The sequence below is a fragment of the Chanodichthys erythropterus genome, chromosome 2, assembly GCF_024489055.1.
Source record: "Chanodichthys erythropterus isolate Z2021 chromosome 2, ASM2448905v1, whole genome shotgun sequence".
Lineage (NCBI taxonomy): Eukaryota > Metazoa > Chordata > Actinopteri > Cypriniformes > Xenocyprididae > Chanodichthys > Chanodichthys erythropterus.
The window spans coordinates 17,218,242-17,242,553 of NC_090222.1; the positions used below are offsets into that span (position 1 = coordinate 17,218,242).

Genomic DNA, 24,312 nt, shown 5'->3' on the forward strand with positions numbered 1-24,312 from the left:
GTGGTCAATGCACAGATTTGAAAATTGTTTTTCTTTTGACAAATTATTAAATAAAAATTTGTAAACCATTATAAAAAGAATTTCATCTTTATTTTCCCCTCAATGAAAACAGAAATAAAACTGCATTTACAGCTCCACCAAACACTTACACTGTTAAATACAAATCAGTCCTTGTTACAAATGAAACATCTGAAATGATGAATCTCAAAATAGCTCCATCTACTCTTTTTTTATTCACATAAACATAAACAAGTATGTCTTCTTGAACTAGCCTATAGTTGTATAATAACTGTCAGCGAGAGGCCTGTGTAGAGTTAATGTAGGATTCCAGAAGAAATATGGTCTCGTCCACCTGGTTTTCACTGGAATCCAACCTGTTACCACGAGCACAGAGAGAAGAAACGCGATTAATGACTGGCTGAACATGAATCACATGATATATATATATATAAAGTAATCGGTTTGTGTAGTACTTGTTAATGTGGTGTCGCAGGGACTCAAGCTGCTGTCTTTCTGGAGCTGTGATCATCTCCTCCACCTCCGTCAGCTGTGCCGTTTCCGCCCCTGTGGCCTGCAAGGATGCCAGGATGGCCTCAATTCGCTGAGACTTTTCCAAAAGTCGCCTGTGAAAATCAATGAACAGATTAATGACATAACCAAAGACTACTACTTGGATGAATGTTTTGTATTGTCGAAAAAGGAGGGACTTGCTTGTTTTCTTTGGTCTCGTATAGCCGCCTCTCGATCAGGTTCCCAATTGTCTGTATGGTGTCCACAAACAAATATAAATCAAAACACCATAAAAAGCATTGAAAAGGGATGCTCATGTAAGCTCTGTACCTTGTAGCAATGTTGCAGCAGCAGTCTGGCGGTGGGCAGCTGATTAACAGTGTACAGGTAGAAGGTGCGAGAAGGGGCGTGGTCTGGCGTTTTTGGAATTTCCTTTACATACAGTACACAAAGAGTGATATGAAACATCCATAAGCGACAACTGACAAAGAGTATCACATGACAAAGCCAACAGATTGCCTTCATGCTGCCTACAACACGGAAGACTTTTGATTCATTATCCGCTTTAGGTAAGATACAAGCATACAAGAGCAATAAATGTTAAAACTATAACCAGTCTGTTTATGATTACCATAATGAATTAAAAGTAATATGACAAATACCAGTTCGCAACAAGTAGCATAACAGCCCGTTTTTGTACAACTAAAATAACTGGAAGCAGCTGACACCTGAAGCCTGAACTAAAAATGTCCACGTCCGCTCTTCTCTTAAAAATAAGGTTGATAAAACATACTTTTTGAATATAAGTCAGTCATCAAATGTAGTACCTAATGATTTGTTGACATGAGATCATAGCAATAGCAAACCACAACGATCCAATCAATTCCCGATGGACAAAATCAAGTCCCGTCCTACATATTTTCTTGTTAGAAAAGCCAGTTCACTTGGATATACATCACAATAGGAAAGAAAAAATCTCCCCTTTCATGCTGATTTTAATACCAGGTGTAAACTGGGTCAAACTGACAAGCAGACATAGAGCAAGGACAATGAAACTGAATTATTGAGTGACTGTTATATATATATAAACAAGACCTGCTGTGAGTGTGTTACCTGAAGCTGGACCAGGTTCTCAGATAGGAGTGTGTACAGCATGTCTTTGGCCTCTTTGGCTGGAATCATGGCGAAATCCTCCACCTGCTTCTGTTCCAGGTGTCGTTTCCGCAGTAACAGACGAAATATGCGAGCTGAACGGGAACCAAACCTGAAGTAAAGCAAAGAATCTAAGAACAAAACCAAAAAATGATTCAGCAAGCTAAAACACTATGACTCTACTAACCTCTCTTGGACCACAGACTCTAGGGTAGCTCTGGCCAGGTTAGCCAGTGCACGGTGTAGATCTGACCGCAGGGTCAAGGGTCAACCAATCAATTACAAGTTTTACTGCTATTTTGTTATAATCTTATTAGATATGTACCATTCAAAAGTTAGTTGTTGATAAGTTGTTTTTTTTTTTTTTTTTTTTTTAAATGTGTCCAATGCTCAACAAGGCTGCATTTATTTGACCAAAAATACAGTAAAACAGTATTGTGAAAAATTATTACAATTTAGAATAATTTTTTTTTATTTTAATATATTTTAAAATGTAATTTATTCATATGATGGCTGAACTGAATTTTCAGCATCATTAATCCAGTCTTCAGTGTCACATGATCCTTCAGAGATCATTCTAACATGCTGATTTGGTGCTCAAGAAATATTTCTTATTATCATCAATGTTGAAAACAGTTGTGCTGCTTCATATTTTTTTTGTGGAAACTGATACATTGCTTTCAGGATTCTTCGATGAATAGAAAGTTAAAGAGAACAGCATTTAAATATAAATTATAAATATCTTTACTGTCACTTTAGATCAATTTAATGTGTCCTTGCTGAATAAAACTATTAATTTCTTACTGACGCCAAACCTTTGAATGGTAGTGTAAATAATAAATAAATACATTTTAATAAAAATGATTTGCAGTTAGACATGGAAAGTTCAGGTGGTGTTTTAAAGGGATACTGACAACATACATTCCTCCTCCACTGTCACCTGTCTTCCCCACAAATTCCATCTAGGAGAAAAAGCAAAGATATTTAAGTAATTTAATCCTTGGATAAATAGCAAATATAAAGTAGTGTGTATTTGTGTATTCATTGCTTTACCGGATCGTCAACCAGGAGAGTGAGGTATTGGTCTAAAATTGGCCTGGCGATGTTGTAATTGGATGGAAGAGCTCGGAAAATCTGATGGAAAACAATATGGCTTTAATCACACTTCATACCAATCTGATTTGTTTTTCTCAGTAAGGGCCGTACAAAGCAAAAATGTGCATGTTCATCCATTACCTCGTTTGCTGAAAGAGCTTGTGTGAAAGCAGCGTTAGCCGGTGTTGTAACTTCACTCATCCGTAACATGGTTCTAACTATCTCACCGCTAGTCTACAGGGGGGAGAAAGAGAGAAATTTAGCCGATAAAGACCTACATTCTACCGACTTATTATTTCCCTTGAGGAGAGTCTAAATGTGAGAATCCAGAACGTTCTGTCTCAGATTCACCCGTGAAAGAATATTCAGTCCACAGCCTAATTATTTCTCACAGCATATCTTAGATTATTTGATGTTTATAGTCACCTGATCAAGTTTACAGGAAACAGCACTAATGATGGCCTGATCCCTGAAGTGCAAGTGAAAGCGTTCAAAATTCACCTGCCAAAAGATCCCTTCATCACCACACTGGAGAAAGAGAGATAAAAACAGATGAAAAACTCAACTAATGAAGACGTGAATGAGTGATGTCATCATCTCGATCGTAATACCTCATTGTTGTCTACTTTGGCTTTTTTTGCTGCACGCTGGTCAGCTTCACCATCCTCACTTGAGCGTCTGCGTTTTCCTTGACCTGGATGAACACACAATTCCACATTTCAACCACTTAAGTTTTTGTGTCAATGTGTTTGAATATTTCTATATTTAGTGTTTTGACAGGAGTAACTGACCGGTGAGATTGATATAGGGTACTCTGTAGCAGTCTGGATGGCTCTCTGGTTCAGAGGGCTGTGCTACAGCTGGAGGAGGAGTGTCAACCGCTCCTGAGTTTGATGATCCTGTTGAGGCCACAGGAGGACAGCGCTGAAGGAAATGAGTCTCCACCAACTGGGAGAATGCAGAGACAACCTCACTGTAGTCCATACTCTGACCCTCTGGTACAAAAAAAAAAAAAAAAGTTTAAATAGGTAAGTTTCAAATGGAAATCCAGATATAAGAAGGGTTGAACATATTTGAGACACTCTTTTAACCAACTCTTTTTACTATATTCGTCTGGTCCTTCTAAAACATCCAAACTTATATTGATACAGAGTAGGCGTTCTGATGTAGAACCCGGAAGCGCTGCACTGTGTTTACAATGTAAACAGTGTAGGAGAATGACAGGGAAGAGAAGAAATTGTTGAATAAAGTTGTTGTTTTTGTTTTGTTTTTGAGCACAAAAAGTATTCGTTTTGTTTCATAACATTAAGATTGAACCACCGTAGTCACATTTACTTTTTAACAATGTCTTTACTACCCTTCTGGACCTTGAATGTGGTAATTACGCTGCTTTCTAAGAGGGGTATAAAAAATGTTCTGATTTCATAAAAAATATCTTAATTTGTGTTCCGAAGATGAACGAAGGGCTTATTGGTGTGTGGAACGACATGATGATGAGTACTTAAAGACAGAATTTAATTTTTGGGTGAACTAACCCTTTAATGACACAGACAGCATCAGGTTTATTAGGCTGTTGTCACTTTAAGACCTGAAGCAAATGATGTGGATCTGACACACATCTTATTTTCTCACATTCATTTATAAGACTGTACTTACAAGGATACTCATCAAGATGGGAATTTTGGCATAATTTTGTGTGCGTGTGCATATGTTTCAGGTGTTTGTTCACAGAGAGTCACTTCACAGACAGTGCACCAGTACAAATTTGAGTTGTTTTGTGTGTCTTAAAGGGTTAGTTCACCTAAAAAATGAAAATTCTGTCATTTATTACTCACGCTCATGCCATTCCACACCCGTAAGGCCTTCATTAATCTCCGGAACACAAATTAAGATATTTTTGATGAAATCCGTTAATCCGTTTAATGGTTCCGTGAGGCCTGCATAGGGAGCAATGACATTTCCTCTCTCAAGATCCATTAATGTACTAAAAACATATTTAAATCAGTTACAGTGGTTCAATATTAATATTATAAAGTGACGAGAATATTTTTGGTGCGCCAAAAAAACCCTAAAATAACGAATTATATATTGATGGCCGATTTCAAAACACTGCTTCAGGAAGCTTCAGTAATTAATGACAGAATTTTCATTTTTGGGTGAACTAACCCTTTAACGAGCTTAAATGGTTTAATAGCACTTGAATGAATGATAGAGTGATCATATACTGTAGTGCAGCCAAAGGACAGCAGAAAAAAATGGATGCTGTGTTAATTGCGTTAAATATTTTTAACTCGTTAAACTGAAAAAAATAAAATCAAAATGAACACATTAAATTTTAACAGTCAATTTGTTCCCATTTCTGTCAACTCCATAAAATATTAAAATATGCAAATCATTTCCTCCTCTAAATGCCATAATTCCTTTGGATGGTAAATAAGTCTGAAATGGTCAAAAATATTTGGCATTTTGCAAATGTGAAAATACAGTTAACGTTGATAATGCATTTTATACACATACCGTGCCGTGGACTTTAAAGCAAACCATACCCATCCCAAGATGGTCTTATTCTGAGCATTCACATATAATTTAAAACAAAAACATTTAAACACGCACAAAAAAAAACTGTCTATTTTTTCCAAGTCCCGTTTTGTTTACATCTATGAATTAGCCCTTCAGTATGCTTGTGTTCTTACCTGGCATATTGTGAGTCAGCCTGTCTGCTACAGTCTTGACTGTGCTGCTCATAGTCATCTGGCCTCTCTGCAGTATCTCCTCAACAATGAGCTCGCCTGTATCACCATAAAGACTCTTGGCGGTGTAGATGTAGCGCGGATAACGAAGCATGTGTAGGATGCGCTCACAGCTGATACGATATTCCACAGGTCCCGCTGGACCACGACGCCCTGCACCAAACGTACACATCCCATGCTGCATCAGCACACACAGCGATTTCTTGACCTAGTAGGAGGAGAGAGTTAATGAGGAAAAATGAAGACAAAATGAATGTGAAGAATGTGATAACAGAGACAGCTAAAGTACGTGACATTACCAGGTCAAGAGCAAGCTTGGTCTCATGGGCAAGAGCTCTCAAGGTCAGAACTCCACAGCGGATGAGATGAGTGCCCACTTTCTCCACCACATCTCCAAAGTGCTCCTGCAGCAGCAGCCCACAGAGACGCACCTCCTGTGTTGTCATCTTCAGGAAAGTGATGAACAACCAAATCACTAAACAAATAGCTAATGAAATAACATATGTATGATGTATGGTTTTATAAACATTTTAGCCTGAATTTTGACAATAGAGTAGAACTATACTTTTAGTGGTTATACATCATCGCTGTTGGGCGGAAACCTTGTATGGTCAAAACCAAAACACGCATTTACAGGAAATGGAAAAAAACTCTGTACATTTAAATAATTAAACATTATCTTCAGTGTCGATATTGTGGCTTTAATTGGGGTCAGACACTATATTATTAAAGGTGCCCTAGAATTAAAAATTGAATTTATCTTGGCATAGTTGAATAACAAGAGTTCAGTACATGGAAAAGACATACAGTGAGTCTCAAACTCCATTGTTTCCTCCTTCTCATATAAATCTCATTTGTTTAAAAGACCTCCGAAGAACAGGCGAATCTCAACATAACACTGTTACATAACAGTCGGGATCATTAATATGTACGCCCCCAATATTTGCATATACCAGCTCATGTTCAAGGCATTAGACAAGGGCAGGACGTCTGGATGTGCACAGCTGAATCATCAGACTAGGTAAGCAAGCAAGGACAACAGTGAAAAATGGCAGATGGAGCAATAATAACTGACATGATCCATGATATCATGTTATTTTTAGTGATATTTGTAAATTGTCTTTCTAAATGTTTCATTAGCATGTTGCTAATGTACTGTTAAATGTGGTTAAAGTTACCATCGTTTCTTACTGTATTCACGGAGACAAGACTGTCGTTATTTTCATTTTTGAAACACTTGCACTCTATATAATTCATAAACACAACTTTATTCTTTATAAATCTCTCCAACAGTGTGTAATGTTAGCTTTAGCCACGGAGCACTATCAAACTCATTCAGAATCAAATGTAAACATCCAAATAAATACCATACTTACGCGATTAGACATGCTGCATTACAAAAACTTTGTAAAGAACAATATTGAGGGTTATATTAGCTGTGTGAAAATTGTTTATGCTGTTAAAGGCAAGCCCGAGCTCCGTGGGCGGGGGAGTGTGAGGAATTAAAGGGGCCGCAGCCTAAATCGGCTCATATTTAATGATGCCCCAAAATTGGCAGTTAAAAAATTAATAAAAAAAAAAATATGGGGTATTTTGAGCTGAAACTTCACAGACACATTCAGGGGACACCTTAGACTTATATTACATCTTTTAAAAAGACGTTCTACAGCACCTTTAACATTTTACCAAAATCAAGCTCAAATGGATATATGAGTTTTTTTGACTAGCAAATGTCGAACATATGTGCGTTATCTGTCATTAGAATGGCCACATCTGAGGCATTGTTTTCGTACATGGTATCAAGATAAAGTTTATTGTAGGTACGTGGGCACTCCATGTGTTTAAGACAGTATAGACTATGGCCTGACGAAATATTTGGCCGAGATACGACTATTTGAAAATCTGGAATCTGAGGGTGCAAAAAAATAATCAAAATATTGAGAAAATCACCTTCAAAGTTGTCCAAATTAAGTCCTTAGCAATGCATATCCACTTACAAAAATAAATTGATATATCTATGGTAGGAAATTTGCAAAAAATCTTCATGGAACATGATCTTTACTTAATATCCTAATGATTTTTGGCATAAAAGAAAAATCGATAATTTTGACCCATACAATGTATTGTTGGATATTGCTACAAATATACCCGTGTGACTTATGACTGGTTTTGTGGTCCAGGGTCACAAATGCTAAATCGACTCAGTTGTCAAATACATAAAACATTAACCTTTATATAATGTTTATTTCTTGAGTAAAGAAAATGCTGTGCTTTTTTTACCCTTGCATAATAAACAAGCAGAGACAGTCCAAACTGCGTGCGGCACTTCGTGCGGGGTAAAGCCAATGGAGTTACAAGATTTAGTCAATTGCTTTTTTAAATACTTTTCATTGGTTTAATATTTTCAAAAACCCAAAGACATACATAAAGCGTGACCAATAGTAATGATTTATGAAAAGAAAAAAAAAAGACAAAATATGGAGATACAATGTTTCTGCCTGACAGCGACAATATATGGCTTTCAAGACAGACCAAGATTTGTAATCTGGATTACGTAATCAGAATCCAAAAATCAAGTACTTGTAATTAGAATAAACTACTTTTTAAAATAGTAGTAATCAGAATACAGTTACTTTTTTATGGATTACATGATTACATATTATTTACACAATGGCAGCAAATTGTTTACAATTCATTTTCATTTTTTGACGTTTACATTTTTTCCTAATAAACCTGCCGCTTATGTACGTTATTGATTCTTCAAGTTTTATCAGCAGTAAGGGGGATATATAGATGAAATATAGATTAAATAAATATTATATATATATATATGAAATATAATAACAATAATATATGAAATATAGATTGATGTAGCAGTGATATTGCTGTGAATTTCATGTTTTTCAATATTTGTTTTTGTAATGTTGCCGTTTTCTAAATTTACTTAATTTTAAGTAAATAGTTTTAAAATCATAAGATGTGATTTTGTTTTATTCAGTGTTACAATTAGCAAACACTAACGGGTACATTAGTGTTAGTACTTCGAAGTATTAACCGTCCATCATTGCACTTTAAAAATAATCAGTTGAGGTTCTTTTTGGTGAATATAATATATATTTTGGAATGTATTTTTCTTTGTATCTGTCAAAATAGTAAAAGATTATCCTACAATATATATGACATCAAATAAGGGTTAGCACAAAAGTAATCTAAATGTAATCCAAAAGTAGTCAGATTACGTTACCAAAAATATGTAATCTAAGAGATTATATTACTGATTACAATTTTTGTAATATGATAACAATTCATAAGTAATCTACCCAGCTCTGCTAGTATATAAATCAGTGTGGTTTCAAAATCATCTTTAATTGCTGAATTCCCATTGAATAACTACACTACCCATAATCCTGAAGATAGATCCACCAATCAGAAAAGTCACCATTACTAAAGAAATAAAAACAGTAGCTCTGTCCGATTAATAACTGCGAATGACACAATCAATGCATCCCTTCACCTTCAAACTCCTGGTATGTATTTGAATATTTTACAATCAATTTAAAATATATAATTTTTTATATATAAAAATACAATCATCATTGACTGTAAGTCCAAGTTTTATATTATACAGCATTTCTGATTTGCTTGCATCATTCACAATACTTTACTGAAAGAATAGCAAATTGTTTAAAGTTCTTATTTTTATTTTATTCAGAATGTGATGTTATTATTCACAACAGGGCTGTTTGGTTTAATTCAATACTTAGAATTATTTAATGTAGATTAGTGTAAACACCTAAGGAGAAAATTAAAATAGTGGAACCAAAGACATGGGTGGTCAGTGTTGATCTATTGTCAATAATACCAAAATACTATAGAGGCTTACTAAAGCTATTATTACTATTAATATAATCCTAATAGATAAACATGATTACAACATAAATATATATATATATATATATGAACAAACACATGAATACTACTCAGGTAGCCTGACCAATGACCAGAAGTGGACTTTAATGTAATGGATATATTAAGTAATGGACTTCACTTAACATGCAGTCACATCATACCATGTTGTAAACAGTAGCTAAAAGCGGCATATAGGAAGCACGAGAAGAGCATTCTGTTCATAACATACAGGAATAATCATTCATATTTAAGTTCTGAGTGATACACATTAAACATTGTAAACTAACGCATGAACGCAGCGTTAACATTGCACAAAAAGACACAATCGTGCACATACACAAAAATGAACCTACCTCTAAAAACTATGTAGCTGTACGTGTTTAGAGTTTAGATGAGTTTATTCTCACATGTGTTGTCCAAGCGGTGTGTAGTGATCAGCACTGACGAATTTCCGTGGTATGATCATGTGGAGCTCAAGTATGATGCCTGGTTAGTGAACGAATCTTTGTTATGAACTGATTCTTTTTAATGATTCAGAAGAACCGAATGTGAATCACTCGACTGTAAAACCCTATTTTGAAAGTAAAACAATTCGAAATATGATATATTGGAAATATAATAATATACAGCAGTGTTTAGCAAAAAAATATTTCTCTAGAAAAGGACACATATTGAGACACTGTTGTGCAGGAACCCTTTGGAGCGACAATACTAGTGATATTTCATCAAGAATGTTATGTATTGTTTAATTTAATATTGTAATATTCATTATTGCAAATTAATCACCCTCTTTATTTTATCTTTTACTAAATTTTACATCGTTTATAAAACAACAAAGCACATTTCACTGCCTCTGGAAGGATGTGTAGCTGTAGCAAATGAACTTGATTCTGAATCAGTATCGATTTGAACAGTTCATTAAAGGAACCACCCGATTGAATCGACTCGGTAAAATGAGTCGGAGTCCGAATGCTCATGTCAGAGCGCCTCCCTCTGCAGTGGGCGGACCGACGGCCAGCGCTGCTGCTGCTGTTTGGGACACAGACAGTCTCACGGAAAACATGGCGGAGGCTGCGGCGGTCCCTCCGCATCGCTTCTTCTGTCATTGTTGTAAGGGTGAAGTGAGCCCCAAACTGCCGGTGAGTCCGCGTCGCTTGTAACGCACAGTCGGCTCATCTTAGCGGGTTTCTGTAGTTCCGTTGTCGGTCTCGCAGGTTTCGCTGTTGTGCTAAAGTTAGCATGTTAGCAGTGTATCAACCTGATGTAGGCGAAGGGCCTGCTGTGGATTGTTGTTTGTATTATAAAAACAAAAAAACAAATGTATTTATCGATGACCAGTGTTAGTAAACGTAAAACGGGTGCTCGTGCACCTACTAAAGGAGAAAACTAACGTGTTTTGTCTTTAGAACAAAAGCTACACTCATGTCTTGTGTTTTTGCTATAGCTTTCGTATAAATAGTGACTTTTTAAGACACGTTGGACATTAATAAGTGTTCCGTTCATGCTGTTACAGTTTAGAAATGTTCAAAAAAATGTCTTTAAATGTGATCAACACTGAACTCTTGTCAAAAGCGAAACTGGAATATTAAATGTTTCTCTTTCTATTTTACTTACTTGTAAAAATGTCGCAGATCACAGATCTGTCAATGGCTGTCTAATTTCAGCACTTGTTGGTCAGTGTGTCAGTAAGTCAATCCAACATGAGCTGTCCCGATGAGGATGAGTTGTGTGTAATCCCTTGTTTACTGCCCATTTCACTTAACGTCTTACTATACACAGAAGATGAATCATAACTGGTTCATGCTGAGTGTATATAGTGCTAACGAGGCTGAACAATGTTCTGAGTTGTACTTCATGTCAGAATAAGCAGCCTTTGTTTTTCTTTTGTTGGAGACCCCTCAGGATGACCTATCTTGACCTGTTCAAATAAGAGAAAAAATAGGGAAGCAGTCTCTTGAATCAGCCAGCAATGGTTGTGACACATTTACAGGGAGTGTCTCTCCTCTTGTAGGACTATTTGTTTTAAAATTCAAATAAATGTGTGTTGTAGTTCTATGCAAATGTGTGTGTCTTCACAGAACCACAGCTATCCGTTTGTTTGTTTACAATGTTGAGGTCAACAATGCGATTTTTCTGTATTCTGATTGTGATTTTGCTTGCCTTCAGGAGTATATCTGTCCCAGATGTGACTCGGGCTTCATCGAGGAGGTTACAGAAGACTCCAGGTGAGCTTGTCAATGGCTGCACTTCCTCATTCATTCTGTCCTATGGCATGTTGTAACTCCTGCACTGCTAGATTACCATGGCGGCTCTTTCAGTGTCTTCTGGTGTATGGAAATAAGTTGATTGTATCACCTGATTCATAGCACAACCAAATGGGCATGAGAACAAAAACATAGGTCCATATGATTTTTTGTTTTTTTTTTTGTTTTGAGAAATCAAGCAGATGCAGATCATTCATAGTTTTTTTCTCACCATTCTGCCAGAGGAACATTAATGATAAGAGTAAATTCCAGCGCAGTGTAAGTTTAATTTGTGTAATTATACTGGAATTTATTGAGGAAAATTTGTAGATCAGTGGTTCTCAATCCTTGTCTTGGATTACTGCAGCACTGCACATTGTGGATGTCTCCTTTTTTAACACACTTTATTTATATGGTTAGCTCTTTAGTAGACCTGTGCTGTGTCTGAAATCATGTACTTTCATAGAATGCACTAAATATAAGAACCTCTCTAACACTGATTGAAATCCTTTGGGATAGTATATGTGTTTTGTCCAGCAATGTTTTCATTTCTCATGTTGCAATTGTCCACTGACTCTCTGTTCTTGTGCTTATGATGTACTAATGGCAACCATGAAAATAATTGGTTGGATATAAGTTATTTCAGATAACTTGGTACCTACAGCGATTAGTGTTGCAACCCTACAAAAAACGTGTGTAATAAAAAAGGGATAATCCACAGCTAATTAAACTATTTTATTTACCTATTATTTAAACTATTTTTTTACCTTACGCAAAGCGATTCAAATCGTTTAATGCACAGCTAGCCGTGGATTATCCTGTTTATACCATGGTAATTTGCCAGCATTGACAACTTAAAGCTATGGACAATTTGTTATGGACATTTACTAGGGATGCGGCGATCCGATACTTAGTATCGGTATCAGCTCGGATACAGCCATTTTTGCCGGACTGGGTATCGGTCAAACGAGACCGATCCAAATCCGATATTGTGTGTATATTATTCAGTGTTATTGTTAAGCCCCACAAAAGACACAACAACATTACAAAGCACTGTAAAGTTTTAGTACACTATATTCCAAGTGTTCTGAAGCCATTCCAAGATGAATATTTTAGTCATTAAATTTAAGTTGACGTAAATGCTTCCCTCCTCTGCGGCTGTCAGTCATTTTCCATTCAGCATCAAACTGTGTGTCGCCTTTGGTTGCGACCAGTCAACACATTGAAACTCTCTCCAATATGTTCCTATTATTTATTATATCTCTGTTTGTGAGTACTTTATCTGTAGATAAAGGTCTATGGTTTTGCATAAAAGAACTTTATCTTGCTGGAGTTTATTGCTGTTTCTAAATCATGGTACTTTCTCCCAAGTGTTTGTCAGATCACGACACTGGAGAAGAGAGTGTAATGAATCGGTCTTCATGCGCTCAGTAACTATTAACTTAAAACTATTAAAAGAAAGCCTCAATAAACTATTGCATAGATATAATACACTACACATCAATTTCTTCCCTTTGTGCTTTGAACTTTTCAATGCGAAGCGCTGTGACTCCGTGTTGCTTCAAGCGCATTATTCTGCGCACGGGATGCGCATAAGCATTTTGTACCGCTCTGAGCCTTTTGTTTTGCAATACGTTTGCGCGGTGAAAGATTATTAATAGCCTTTCTTGTTCTGTCCTATCTATTATATGTTGCTGCCACATTAAAAAGCTGCACTGAGATTTGAAGCAACATGGAGTCACAGCGCTTCGCATTGAAAAGTTCAAAGCACAAAGGGAAGAGATATTAATGTGTAGTGTATTGTATCTATGCAATAGCTTGAGCCTTTTCTTGCCTGATTCTGATTGAATGTCTTTTAATGTCTTTTGAAGAAATGTCTTTTAATTTTATATTATATATTAAATATATTTACTTGTTTTTCATGAATGTATTTTACAACAACACAAAGAGCAATGTGTAACATTTTACCAGATTTAGTGCCACAACTGTTTAGATTTTACACAATTATTGTGCACTCATAATTTTTAACTTTTGCTGCTGAATTGTCCACTAACCTAGTTTATAATAGTATTTTTGTCATAGATTGATTACATATTGTTTTAATTTGTTGTTTTTCTTTATAATAAAGTTCTAGATTGTTTAACACTCAAAAGAGTGATTGTCAGTTCAACACACAGAAATATAGAAATTCTACATTGATTTATATAAAAAAAAAACTGCGCTGGTATTGGTATCGGCCGATACTCAGAATTTTTGGGATCAGATCGGTTCCGAAAAAAGGGTATCAGTGCATCCCTAATATTTACAGTTTAGTATTTGACTGGAAGGGTAAAAATGATGGTTATTTTCATCAATTACGGCTTGTTAATATAACATTCTGCCCACTTTGAATTAGGGATCGACCGATATGCATTTTTCAGGGCCGATACCGATTATTACAGATCAAGGAGACCGATAACCGATATTTTGAACCGATATGTGCCTAGTGTAAAAATTAAAATTAATGTCAAAATTAAGAATAAAAAGGCCACTGACAAAGACTCTCTTTAAATTATTTTAACACATCTTTAATTCTGAGAACTGTTCATAATAACATTAATATTAATAATAACAACAAACATAAAAAGTGCTGGGAGCATCCATCAGCAGCATTCTATAAACAAAGTAAAACTTAAAGCAAATTTAAACAGCAACAAATGAACAAATGTGTGTGTTATATTTAGCATTTTATTTGCAACCCAGAATTGCATTAAAATCACACACAACCCATATTGTAATAGTATAATATCTACAAATATGCGCAATTTTTTGACTAAGAGCCCTAACGGAACGGACGCTGTTCAGTGAAGCTATGTGAACAACACAAAAAAAAAAAAAAAACGCAGCAGACGTGGGTGAAATTCATTCGTGTTGATAATCTATTCACAATATAACGTTAAGTTGGCCGAATGGTGAGAGAAGTAATGTTAGGTTTTAGCTTCACTAGCACTGATGTGATGATCCGTTAAAGCATATCACTGCAATGACGGACATTGACCGGGAATTCACAGTATAATAACTGAACGGGGCTTGTCATCATAAATCGATTATATTAAAGTGTTTTGCAACTTCAGTGTAGTGATTTATTGCAACTTCAGGAACGTTTACTGCATTCTTACCTTCGAGAGATAACTTATTGGTGTGTGATGATGATCACTGAAGCAGCTCCTGTGCTTTCGGTGTGAGAGCGGAACATTTTCCAGCCGCGCCAGCCGTATTGATTGGCCAGGCTCGTGACTCCCAACAAATCAGACGGACGATGGGCGGGGCTTAGTCTAGGCCACAGAGTGGTGCGCTCTGACTGAGGTGGCTGGATCAGTGCCAGATCGCGCATTTCAAAATAAAATGGTTTTATCGGCCGATGCCGATAACAATAAAATTGCTTAATATCGGCGCCGATAATCGGTCGACCCCTACTTTGAATCAGACACACAGATAAAATAGTGCATAAGATTACATTTTAGCAGCATCTCTCTCTACTAGTAATGAAACTGTGAGTTTAATTACTTCAAAAACAGCAGCGTTACCCCCTCGTTGCTAAAACATATAATGTAGCGAAGATATTTTATTAATAAAATCCGTGGGGTATCTGTGTAGTATCTGTGCTTCTGAATGTCTCTGTGTGTGCGCAGCGCGATCTCTGTGTGTGAGTGGTGTGTGTGTGCTTCAGTGAAAACAGCGCATTAATACAGAACGGTGATTAAACGGAGTGGAACTACCTGTGCATTAAACTGTTTTAAAGCACATCTTCCAGCCAATCAGAATCAGGCATTCAAACAGACCATGGTATATGTAATAATTCTGATTTAGTAATTCATGATGATATTTGCTTGTGTGTGCATTTACTTTTTTACCCTACATTTTAAGGTAAATAAAAAAAACATATGAAACCATCATGAATACAGTGGGTTCATTTCTTACAACTTGGTTATAAACTAGATTTATAGATTATTTATTTTTTATGATTTTTTTTTTTTTATGTCTAGGACACTCTTATTTGCCATTGACCTACTTTCACTTCAGTCGCTCACCTCACAGCTCTCTCTTCGATTCATTATTTTTCAACTTTTCAAATCTGATGGTTTCCTGTGGCATTGGTTGAACACAATGTCAGCCGATGCAGTAGGCGATTTAGTTATTGTTCATGTTTCACATTTTATATACTGATTTTTGCATAGTATATAATAGGGATGTGCTGTTCAGCTTTTGAAGGCAGCATACGTGCCTGTGATATTACACAGTCCTGTTGAAGTTCAGCTGTTGAATATAAATGGTATCTGAGGCAGCCATTTAAAAAGATTAATTAAATGATTTCACAAGTGTTCACATTTTTAGAATCTTTTAACGCACAACTCCATTCTAGCACACAATAAACATTACAGACATTTAATATATCTGCTTGGTTATTAGTCATAACTAAAGCTCACATGAAAACCGACATAATCAGTTTCCCTAGGAGGTGCCGTCATACTAAAATGCTTCTGTCGTTGACTGTCTATCACTGTGGAATAGCAAGGCAGCCGTCTTAGCTTTCTGATACAGCCCTCAAATAAGCGAGACATCCAAAACGTGCAGTTCGGGATTGAGAAGCACTGGTTTAGATCGATGACTCCCTGACTGTGACAATCAGCTTTACTGCAGTGTATGTTGCCAAGTTCCATGAAACAGCAGTATGGTCCCTGGCTATCCCAATAGCCAGGTCTGACATTAATGTGATTGTTTACTCCTCAGTCTTCTGGACAGTAGTTCAAATAGCCTTGATGACACAGCTTCACAGTTTGCTGAGGTATGTGTACCCCTATCTTCCACAACATCTTCCCTGTCTGAGATAGAGATTGTGTAGCTGTTAAGGAGTTTTTGAAATAAGATTGAGGTACAATTTGCTGCTAATTTATAACTATCTCTTTCACTCCCTCTTTTCTGTAGCTATGGCAGCTGTTGTTTGTGGAGAGGCCGTTCAGTCTGGATCTAGAAAGTCCTGACTCTGAGCGGGTCCCGGGAGGGGGCAGTGGGTCTGGGAGTCTCGGAGCCGGACCTTTCGGCGGTTCTGTCCCAGGTGGGCTTAGTGGGCCCCTGGGTGGCCCTTTAGGCGGAGCAGAGCACTGGGGTCCTGGTCGTCCTCCACGCCTGCACACTCAGAGGAGGTACCGATCCAGAGGGAGCAGTCGACCGGATCGCTCTCCCGCTGTCGAGGGGTAAATTGAATATCTCAGTTTTTCACTTGGTCATGTTCTGTATCCCAGATCTGTGGATTTGTTTTCGTTCTCTTTAAATTTCCCTGAGGTTGCACTTTCATCTATCATAGATTCTCTTTTGCATTTTAACTAAAAGGCCTATTCGCACCAAGTGCTATAGTCGGCATGCTTAATGAAGACCAAATTGACTCCATTATACAGTGGATAATGCTAATCTACAAATGCACATTCAGCTGGCAGTCAGACAGCAAACATGGTGACAGTTTGCAGATTAAACAAGCTGTTATGATGCATTTTGAGGACTATAGAATCATTTTGTTTGCAAGAAAAGTACAATGATTTATAAATATACCTCTCTATAGTGTATACATACACAGATGAGCCATTACATTATGACCACTAATCTAATAACCATCTAGTAACCTGTAGGACCTCCTTTAGCCTGCAAAAACAGCGGCCACATGGTGAGACATTGATTTGATGAGGTGGCGATAGGTCTCCTGGGGTATCTTGTACCATAATATCAATAGCAGGTCCTCCAGTTCTCGTACATTGCGGGGTAGTGGTGATGTAGCACAAACCCGCTTTTCCAAGTCAAACCACAAATGTTCAGTTGGATTCATGTCAGGCCAAGGCATTAACAGAAATTCACCACCATGTTCCTCGACGACTCTTTGATGATTCTGACAGTGTGGCATGGCACATTATCTTGTTGGTAATGGCCTTCACCCTTTGGGATGGGTGCACTTGGTCTGCAAAATGTTCAGATACCTGACAGCTGTCAGGGATTGTGTTATTGGGATAATGGGGCCTAAAGTGTCCCAAAACAAATGCTGCCAGCCTGTGTTGGCCCAACAGTGCATCCAGGTGCCATAGCCTCTGTTGGAAATCGGTGTATCCACGCTTGGTCTTAAATGTGATGCATCAGGAATCTTGATTCGTCAGATCAGACCTCTTTCTTCCAATCATCCATGATCCAATCTCGATGATCTTGGGCTCATTGTTGGTGATGGCGTGCAGTTAGCATGGGGATCCGGCTGGGTCATTGGCTACGCAGGCCCATACGCAGAAGGCTGCGATGAACTGTGTGCTAAGACGCATTGCCCTGGTCACCACTATTGTACACTACTGTTCAAAAGTTTGGGATCAGTAAGATTTTTAAGGTTTTTAAAAGAAGTTTTGTCTGCTCACGAAGGCTGCATTTATTTAATTAAAAATACAGTAAAAACTGCAATATTGTGAAATATTATTACAATTTAAAATAACTTCTATTTCTATTTGACGGCAAAGCTGAATTTTCAGCATCATTACTCCAGTCTTCAGTGTCACATGATCCTTCAGAAATCATTCTAATATACGGATTTGCTGCTCAAGAAACATATATTGTGTACAATTGTACAAAATATTTGTGTACATTTTTTTTCAGGATTCTTTGATGAATAGAAAGTTCAAGAGAACAACATTTATTTAAAATATAATCTTTTGTAACATTATAAATGTTTAAAGCATCCTTGCTGAATTAAGTATTAATTTCTCTAATTTCTTAAAAAAAAAAAAAAAAAATGACCTCAAACTTTTGAATGGTAGTGTATGTTACAAAAGCTTTGTATTTCACCAAGGATTTGTATTTTGTATTTCACTATTCATCAAGGAATCCTGAAAAAAAAAAGTACACAACTGTTTTCAACATTGAAAATAATCATAAATGTTTATTGAGCAGCAAATCAGTATATTAGAATGATTTCTGAAGGATCATGTGACACTAAAGACTGGACTAATGATGATGGAAATTCAGCTTTGCCAACAGAGAAATAAATTACTTTGTAAAATATATTCAAATAGAAAACAGTTATTTTAAATTGTAATAATATTTCACAATATTACTGTATTTTTAATTGAATAAATGCAGCTTGGTGAGCAGACGAAACTTTTAAAAACATTAAAAATCTTACCGATCCCAAACTTTTGAACAGTAGTGTAGCTGCTGGTGATTTGTTGCACTGTGGCTCTGCGGTCGCTGTGAACAATGCGCAACAGTCTCTGTTCCCCTCTGCCATCATTGAGATGCAGACAACACACAGCTGGATGATGGTTCGTCGTTTTGCCATCCGTGCACCACTTTTGATACATACTCACAACAGCGGGATGTGAACAACCTACAAACTGCACCGTTTCTGAGATCAAAGTTCTAGGGCGCCATGCCATAACAATTTGTCCTTCATCAAACTCCTATAACTCGGCAACTTTTCCCATTCTGACACTGAACACTCTACCGACTGAAAGCCAGTCCTTGGGAGGTATATATAGGCCTACCGTTCGGTTGCCAGGCGTGCTCATTGCTCTAGGCTGGGGGTGGTCATCATGTAATGGCTCATTGGTGTATCTATCTATCAATTTATCGATTGATCGATATACAAACACACACATGCTAGACAGAGATAGATTTATGCATCATTGTTGGTATGAATAGGCCATGTGGCAGTGTTATTTCTAAATGCCAGAATATTTAGATTTCTTTAATAACAAATAATGACAATTGAACATGACAAACTGGATATAGGCATAATGATTAGCAAATTAAAAAAAAAATGGTAATAGACCAATAAGACAAAGCCTACCACAATATTACAATAGGTCAGGGGTGGCGAACTTTAAAAACTCACCTGCCTGTAGCAAGTAACCCTTTCAAGTAACCCTTCAGACCTTGGTTAGCTTGTTCAGGCGTGTTCGATTAGGGTTGAAGTAAAACTGTGGCTCTCCAGGACCGACATTCGCCACCCCTGCAATACGAAGGTACCTATTTTGTAGTAAGCTTGTACAGAATGGTTTATGTCCCAGCTTAGAAATCTGAGTGAGACTCTTCTTCTCAAGAACAATGTATAAAACTGTTGTGTTCCATAAAAGATAGAAGTTACTGACAATATTTACATGTACTGTGAGTCAGCTGACTGATTAAAACAGCTCATGAAATGTCAATAAAAAACATAAAATAAGGAAGTTGGCATAATTCCCCAGTACCAATATCAGTTCCTCACTGATGTTTCTGCTCTCCCTCTAGAATAGTACAGCAGTTTCTTGCAGGCCTTTTTGCCAATTCAGGAGTACCAGGCTCTCCTCCACTGTCATGGTAAAGAAAAAATTCAATATTTATGGAACTATGTAATTTGCTGCCAGTTTGTGTGTGTGTTTTTATACAATGTTACATATAACAATGTTTTCTCCAATCTCAGTTTAAATATGGTATGGCCAGTAATCTTGATGTTTGTGTGTTAGGACGGGCATGCTGCACTCAAACCCCGGGGACTATGCCTGGGGACAGGGGGGTCTGGATGCAGTCATCACACAGGTAGTTGAGCAGGATGATGCGTGTACATGTTACCAGATCCGTGTCTCCGTACAAATGCGCTGATAATCTCTGTGTTTCTCTCACTCAGTTACTGGGTCAGTTTGAGAACACTGGTCCTCCTCCTGCTGAGAAAGAGAAAATTTCCTCCCTCCCCACTGTTATCATCACTCAGGAACACACTGGTTAGTCTCTCCTCTCTCTTCCCTTTTCTTTGAAACTCTTCTTCTGGTCTGTGAGGAACACTGTGCCATTTTAGTTATGATTTAGGGCTCACAGACTCAGTGGGGGTCATTGACCTACCAGTATGAGTCTTGTGTGGTGATGAATTATAATTCCTATTTAAGGCAACGTTGTCTACCGAAATATCATTATTCTCACCCCCTGCACGCTGTCTCTCTCTCTCCCTCTCTTTGTCTTCTAGACTGCAATATGGAGTGCCCTGTATGTAAGGAAGACTATATGGTCGGTGAGCCGGTCCGGCAGCTGCCCTGTAACCACATCTTCCATAGTGACTGCATCGTGCCCTGGCTTGAACTGGTGAGTGAAACAAAAGAGAGGAAGGAACGGGACAAAAGGCAGGGAATGAGGAAAAGACATAGGAAAAAGTTCAGAAAAGCATTTAGATATGAGAATCTTTTGAAGTAGGAAAAAAAAAGATGTGGTTATGGAAATATTCCTAGATACCTGGTAAGCATAGAGTCATCTGGAAAGCATTTCATTTTATTTGTGTACAAACATCTGATAAATAGAATGAAAAGAGTTGTCACACTTCAAAATTATAAGTAAAAATTATAATGTAAAAACATCTGGAACATTTTATTTTGTATTTCTAATATGTATTTTAAATACATAAATCTGAAATACTGCCCATCCTTGTCAGAGGGTTATAACTTGAATCTCAACATTATTTATGCAGTTGTAATTGTACTAATTCAGATGCAGCTTCTGTGCCACCTCTGATGTGCAAAGATTAATTTTGTTGTTAGTGATTTGACTGGTTTAGAGCTCTATATTAGTGTCTTATTATTCTAATTGTATGTATTGATTAAATATAAGACATTTATCTGACAGTTAATGTGTAACTTATAGATGAATTTAAGAAATGCTGGTCTAGTCTTGGTCTTGGTCTCAACACACACTGGTCTTGGTCTCGGTTTAAGGTGGTCTTGTCTACAACACTACATTTTAGTGCAGATGAGCAAACAGTCTTTTCAAACACATTTTATTGACATCTCAGCGATATCTATGTGCTTTTCAGGGTACTAAAGTCATCAAAACTATGAAATACCACAAATGGAAGTAACAGACTGTGGTAAACCAGGGGTTTTCAAACTTTTTAATGCCATGGGCCCCAAAAATAGGATGATCACCTTGATCCTCTTTCCATAAAGTTCAAAAGTTGGGGATCATTTATTTGATCAAAATTACAGTAAAAAAAGTAATACTGTGAAATATTACTACAATTATAATATAAAATTAAAGCTGCAAGCAGCGATGAAAGGGCCCTCGCACCCGGGCTCACCGCCACCTGTTGGCCTTAGGAAAACTGTGAACGGTGTGTGCCACACTTCCTGTGGCCAACAGGTGGTGCTTTGACTGTAACTGAATATTGCCATGAAGATGTCTTCAGGCCAGGACTCTAATAAAACGTGAAGTTTCGGACAGATCAGACATTGTATGCCTGAGTTACAACAACTTCCTGTTTCATGGCGAAACATCAAACTTTGTCAGGCCGCCACAGAAACACCTTTCAGCGAAAACTCAAGATCTTTGCAATTTAACCTCGCAAAGGCCTTTAGATTAGACTGACCAAATATGTTGATCTGATTAAAGCGCTAGGAGGAGTTTGTTAAAGTACAATGTGTGGAAATAGTAAAAACTGCCAAAATTTTGCAGAGAAAATTAAAAATATCTCACTTCCTGTTGGATTTACAGATTTTGCACCAGGGCTTTTTTGTAGGTATTGGGCATGTGTCTACCAAATTTCATACCTGTACGTGAAATGTAGCACGAAGGGTGCTTGATTGACATTTTTTAGGTGGTGCTATCGAGCCATTTTGCCACACCTAATTCTGAAACCAATATCAGACGTTTCTCCACTTCTGACGCGTGTGCAAAGTTTCATGAGTTTTCAAGCATGTTTAGGCCCTCAAAAATTTTATTAATTTCAGAGAAGAAGAATAATTGGCCAAGCAATTACAAAAGGGTCCTTACACCATCGGTGCTCGGGCCCTATTCTAATTATAATTTTTCTCATTTATTTCTGGGATGCAAAGCTGAATTTTCAGCATCATTACTTAAGTTTTCAGTGTGGCATGATCATTCTAATATGCTGATTTGCTGCTTATGAAACATTATTATTATTATTATTATTATCAATGTTCAAAACTAGGGATGCACCGATACCAATACCAAGCTCACGTACTTGTACTCGTACTCGTAAAAATAGACCGATACCTCACGTGACGTAACTGACAGAATTGTCCGTGCACAGAGACACCGGCCGCAGCAGCAGAAACAATGTCAGCCTCAGAGGTGAGGAAATACTTCAAAATTAATGATGACAACACACACATTACGAACTGCATGCTTTCGATCACAATTCGTTATCGATAAGGGGAATCGCGCTGAATGACACAGACCAGAAGCACGTTCTCTCGCACGCTCTCTCTCTTTCTTGTGCGTGATCAGTTCTTCTCGCACCTGAATGGTCAAAGGCACACATAGTTGTCAAAATGTCCATTTTGACAACTATATTGACAACTATATTTTCTCTGTCTGGAAAATATTTACTTTTGTGTTGGCTGGTGGTGTAGGTGTGTTCCTGATGCAAATGTTCTTCAAGAGGCAGACAGAAAAAATTATGCTAATGTTAAGTTGTAGCCAAAATGTAAGCTGTCACATATATCCTTTGTGAGTAACACAATCCCAAAATGCATTGTTACGAGTTCACAGGTACCAAGATTGTGAACAGAGTTGTGGGTTAACTTTATACTGGAATTTATTTTTTTTAAATCCTGTGTTTGTCACTTGTGAGGTTCCAGTTTGAGTTCAAACTGTATTTTTAAGATCACAAACAGTCACTGACATACCCTTCTCTCTTCTTCCTCCCTGAAGCACGACACGTGTCCTGTGTGCAGGAAGAGCCTGAATGGGGAAGAAAGCGGCACTCAGTCCTCATCAGAGCCTTCCTCCCTAAACACTGATTCTCGCACACCGGAGAGATGGTCCTTCTGAAACACATACACTCACACGTCTGCCCGTCTCATCTGAGCTCTCTGTCTTAACTCAAGCTTGTTTGTCTCTTTCCTTTTTTGTCTATTCTTTGTGTTCATCCCACCATGCCGGTATATTTTTACTATGGTTTGTTTACTACTTTTCTCTAACACAGTCCTTTTTTAGTTGTCTATCCCAATGCCTCCGTATCTTTCCCATATTCTCAAGATATCTTTGATTCCTTCCAGTTTTCAGCACAGCATTTCCCTTAGTTTATCCATTCTTCTTCCTACCCTGAGTGAACAAACAGTGCAGGATGAGGGTAGGGTCGGGCACATATTGTTGCTTTAGCAGCACAACTCTCAACCCACATTTAGATCGTACAGTGTTTGGTTTCCCAGAGACGAGCTGTGCTCCCCAGATAGCGCCTCTTATCGTTCGATGTGAATTCTCGTTGGGATGGGGTGGCGTGTCTTTGCAGTTTATAAACGTGGCTTTACATCCCCAGGCCTTTCCTTGTTCTTGCATCCTTTTTTTTTTCTCCACTTGTCCAGGGGATCATGAAGTTTTGTCTTTCTCCATCTCTGGTGTGTATATATCACAAACCCATCGATGTCATTCAGTGTAATTTGATTTAGTTCTTTTCACTCTCATTTCTATTACAGTTTTTTCTAATGTAAATAATTTTAGTTGGAAAACTCATTTAAGGAAGACAAAAAACATTGATGATGAAAATGACAATGAATCGCTAAATATTAAAGTATATAAATATATATTATATGATGTGTATGACCACGATGTATTAATAATAAAACTGAATAAAAACCAGGAAACATGTTGATCTTGCTATGAAACAG

At 37.3% G+C, this 24,312-nt stretch overlaps 2 protein-coding genes across 3 annotated transcripts; one reads left to right on the plus strand and one right to left on the minus strand.

Annotated features, from left to right (window-relative positions):
* Positions 1 to 86: 86 nt before the first annotated feature.
* On the minus strand, positions 87 to 11,360 carry polr3c (polymerase (RNA) III (DNA directed) polypeptide C). Of its 2 annotated transcripts, none has more exons than XM_067402694.1 (15): positions 11,031 to 11,360; positions 5,807 to 5,953; positions 5,451 to 5,715; positions 3,549 to 3,752; positions 3,369 to 3,451; positions 3,184 to 3,285; positions 2,899 to 2,991; positions 2,716 to 2,796; positions 2,573 to 2,624; positions 1,850 to 1,910; positions 1,624 to 1,774; positions 841 to 942; positions 712 to 761; positions 474 to 623; positions 87 to 374 (listed from the first exon to the last, which is right to left on the minus strand). In XM_067402694.1, the coding sequence occupies exons 2-15, from the start codon at positions 5,951 to 5,953 to the stop codon at positions 293 to 295; spliced, it is 1,623 nt and encodes a 540-aa protein (XP_067258795.1). In that variant the 5' UTR covers positions 11,031 to 11,360; the 3' UTR covers positions 87 to 292. The 2 variants fall into 2 exon arrangements, with proteins under 2 accessions (XP_067258795.1, XP_067258786.1); XM_067402685.1 differs by lacking the exon at positions 11,031 to 11,360 and adding an exon at positions 9,770 to 9,889.
* On the plus strand, positions 10,157 to 23,496 carry rnf115a (ring finger protein 115a). Its single transcript, XM_067402741.1, has 9 exons — positions 10,157 to 10,555; positions 11,583 to 11,641; positions 16,430 to 16,484; positions 16,625 to 16,893; positions 19,952 to 20,020; positions 20,167 to 20,239; positions 20,328 to 20,421; positions 20,661 to 20,776; positions 23,357 to 23,496. Exons 1-9 carry the CDS (start codon positions 10,295 to 10,297, stop codon positions 23,474 to 23,476), a joined length of 1,116 nt encoding a protein of 371 aa, XP_067258842.1. The 5' UTR covers positions 10,157 to 10,294; the 3' UTR covers positions 23,477 to 23,496.
* Positions 23,497 to 24,312: the final 816 nt, after the last annotated feature.

Coding starts and splice junctions, on each gene's coding strand:
- rnf115a (XM_067402741.1), top strand. CDS start 10,295: ATGAACTTGATTCTGAATCAGTATCGATTTGAACAGTTCATTAAAGGA. Junction 11,642..16,429: donor GAGGTTACAGAAGACTCCAG/GTGAGCTTGTCA, acceptor TTTACTCCTCAG/TCTTCTGGACAGTAGTTCAA. Junction 20,422..20,660: donor CATCACTCAGGAACACACTG/GTTAGTCTCTCC, acceptor TTTGTCTTCTAG/ACTGCAATATGGAGTGCCCT.
- polr3c (XM_067402694.1), bottom strand. CDS start 5,953: ATGACAACACAGGAGGTGCGTCTCTGTGGGCTGCTGCTGCAGGAGCAC. Junction 3,753..5,450: donor GCTGACTCACAATATGCCAG/GTAAGAACACAA, acceptor TTTTTGTACCAG/AGGGTCAGAGTATGGACTAC. Junction 2,797..2,898: donor AAGCTCTTTCAGCAAACGAG/GTAATGGATGAA, acceptor GTTTTCCATCAG/ATTTTCCGAGCTCTTCCATC.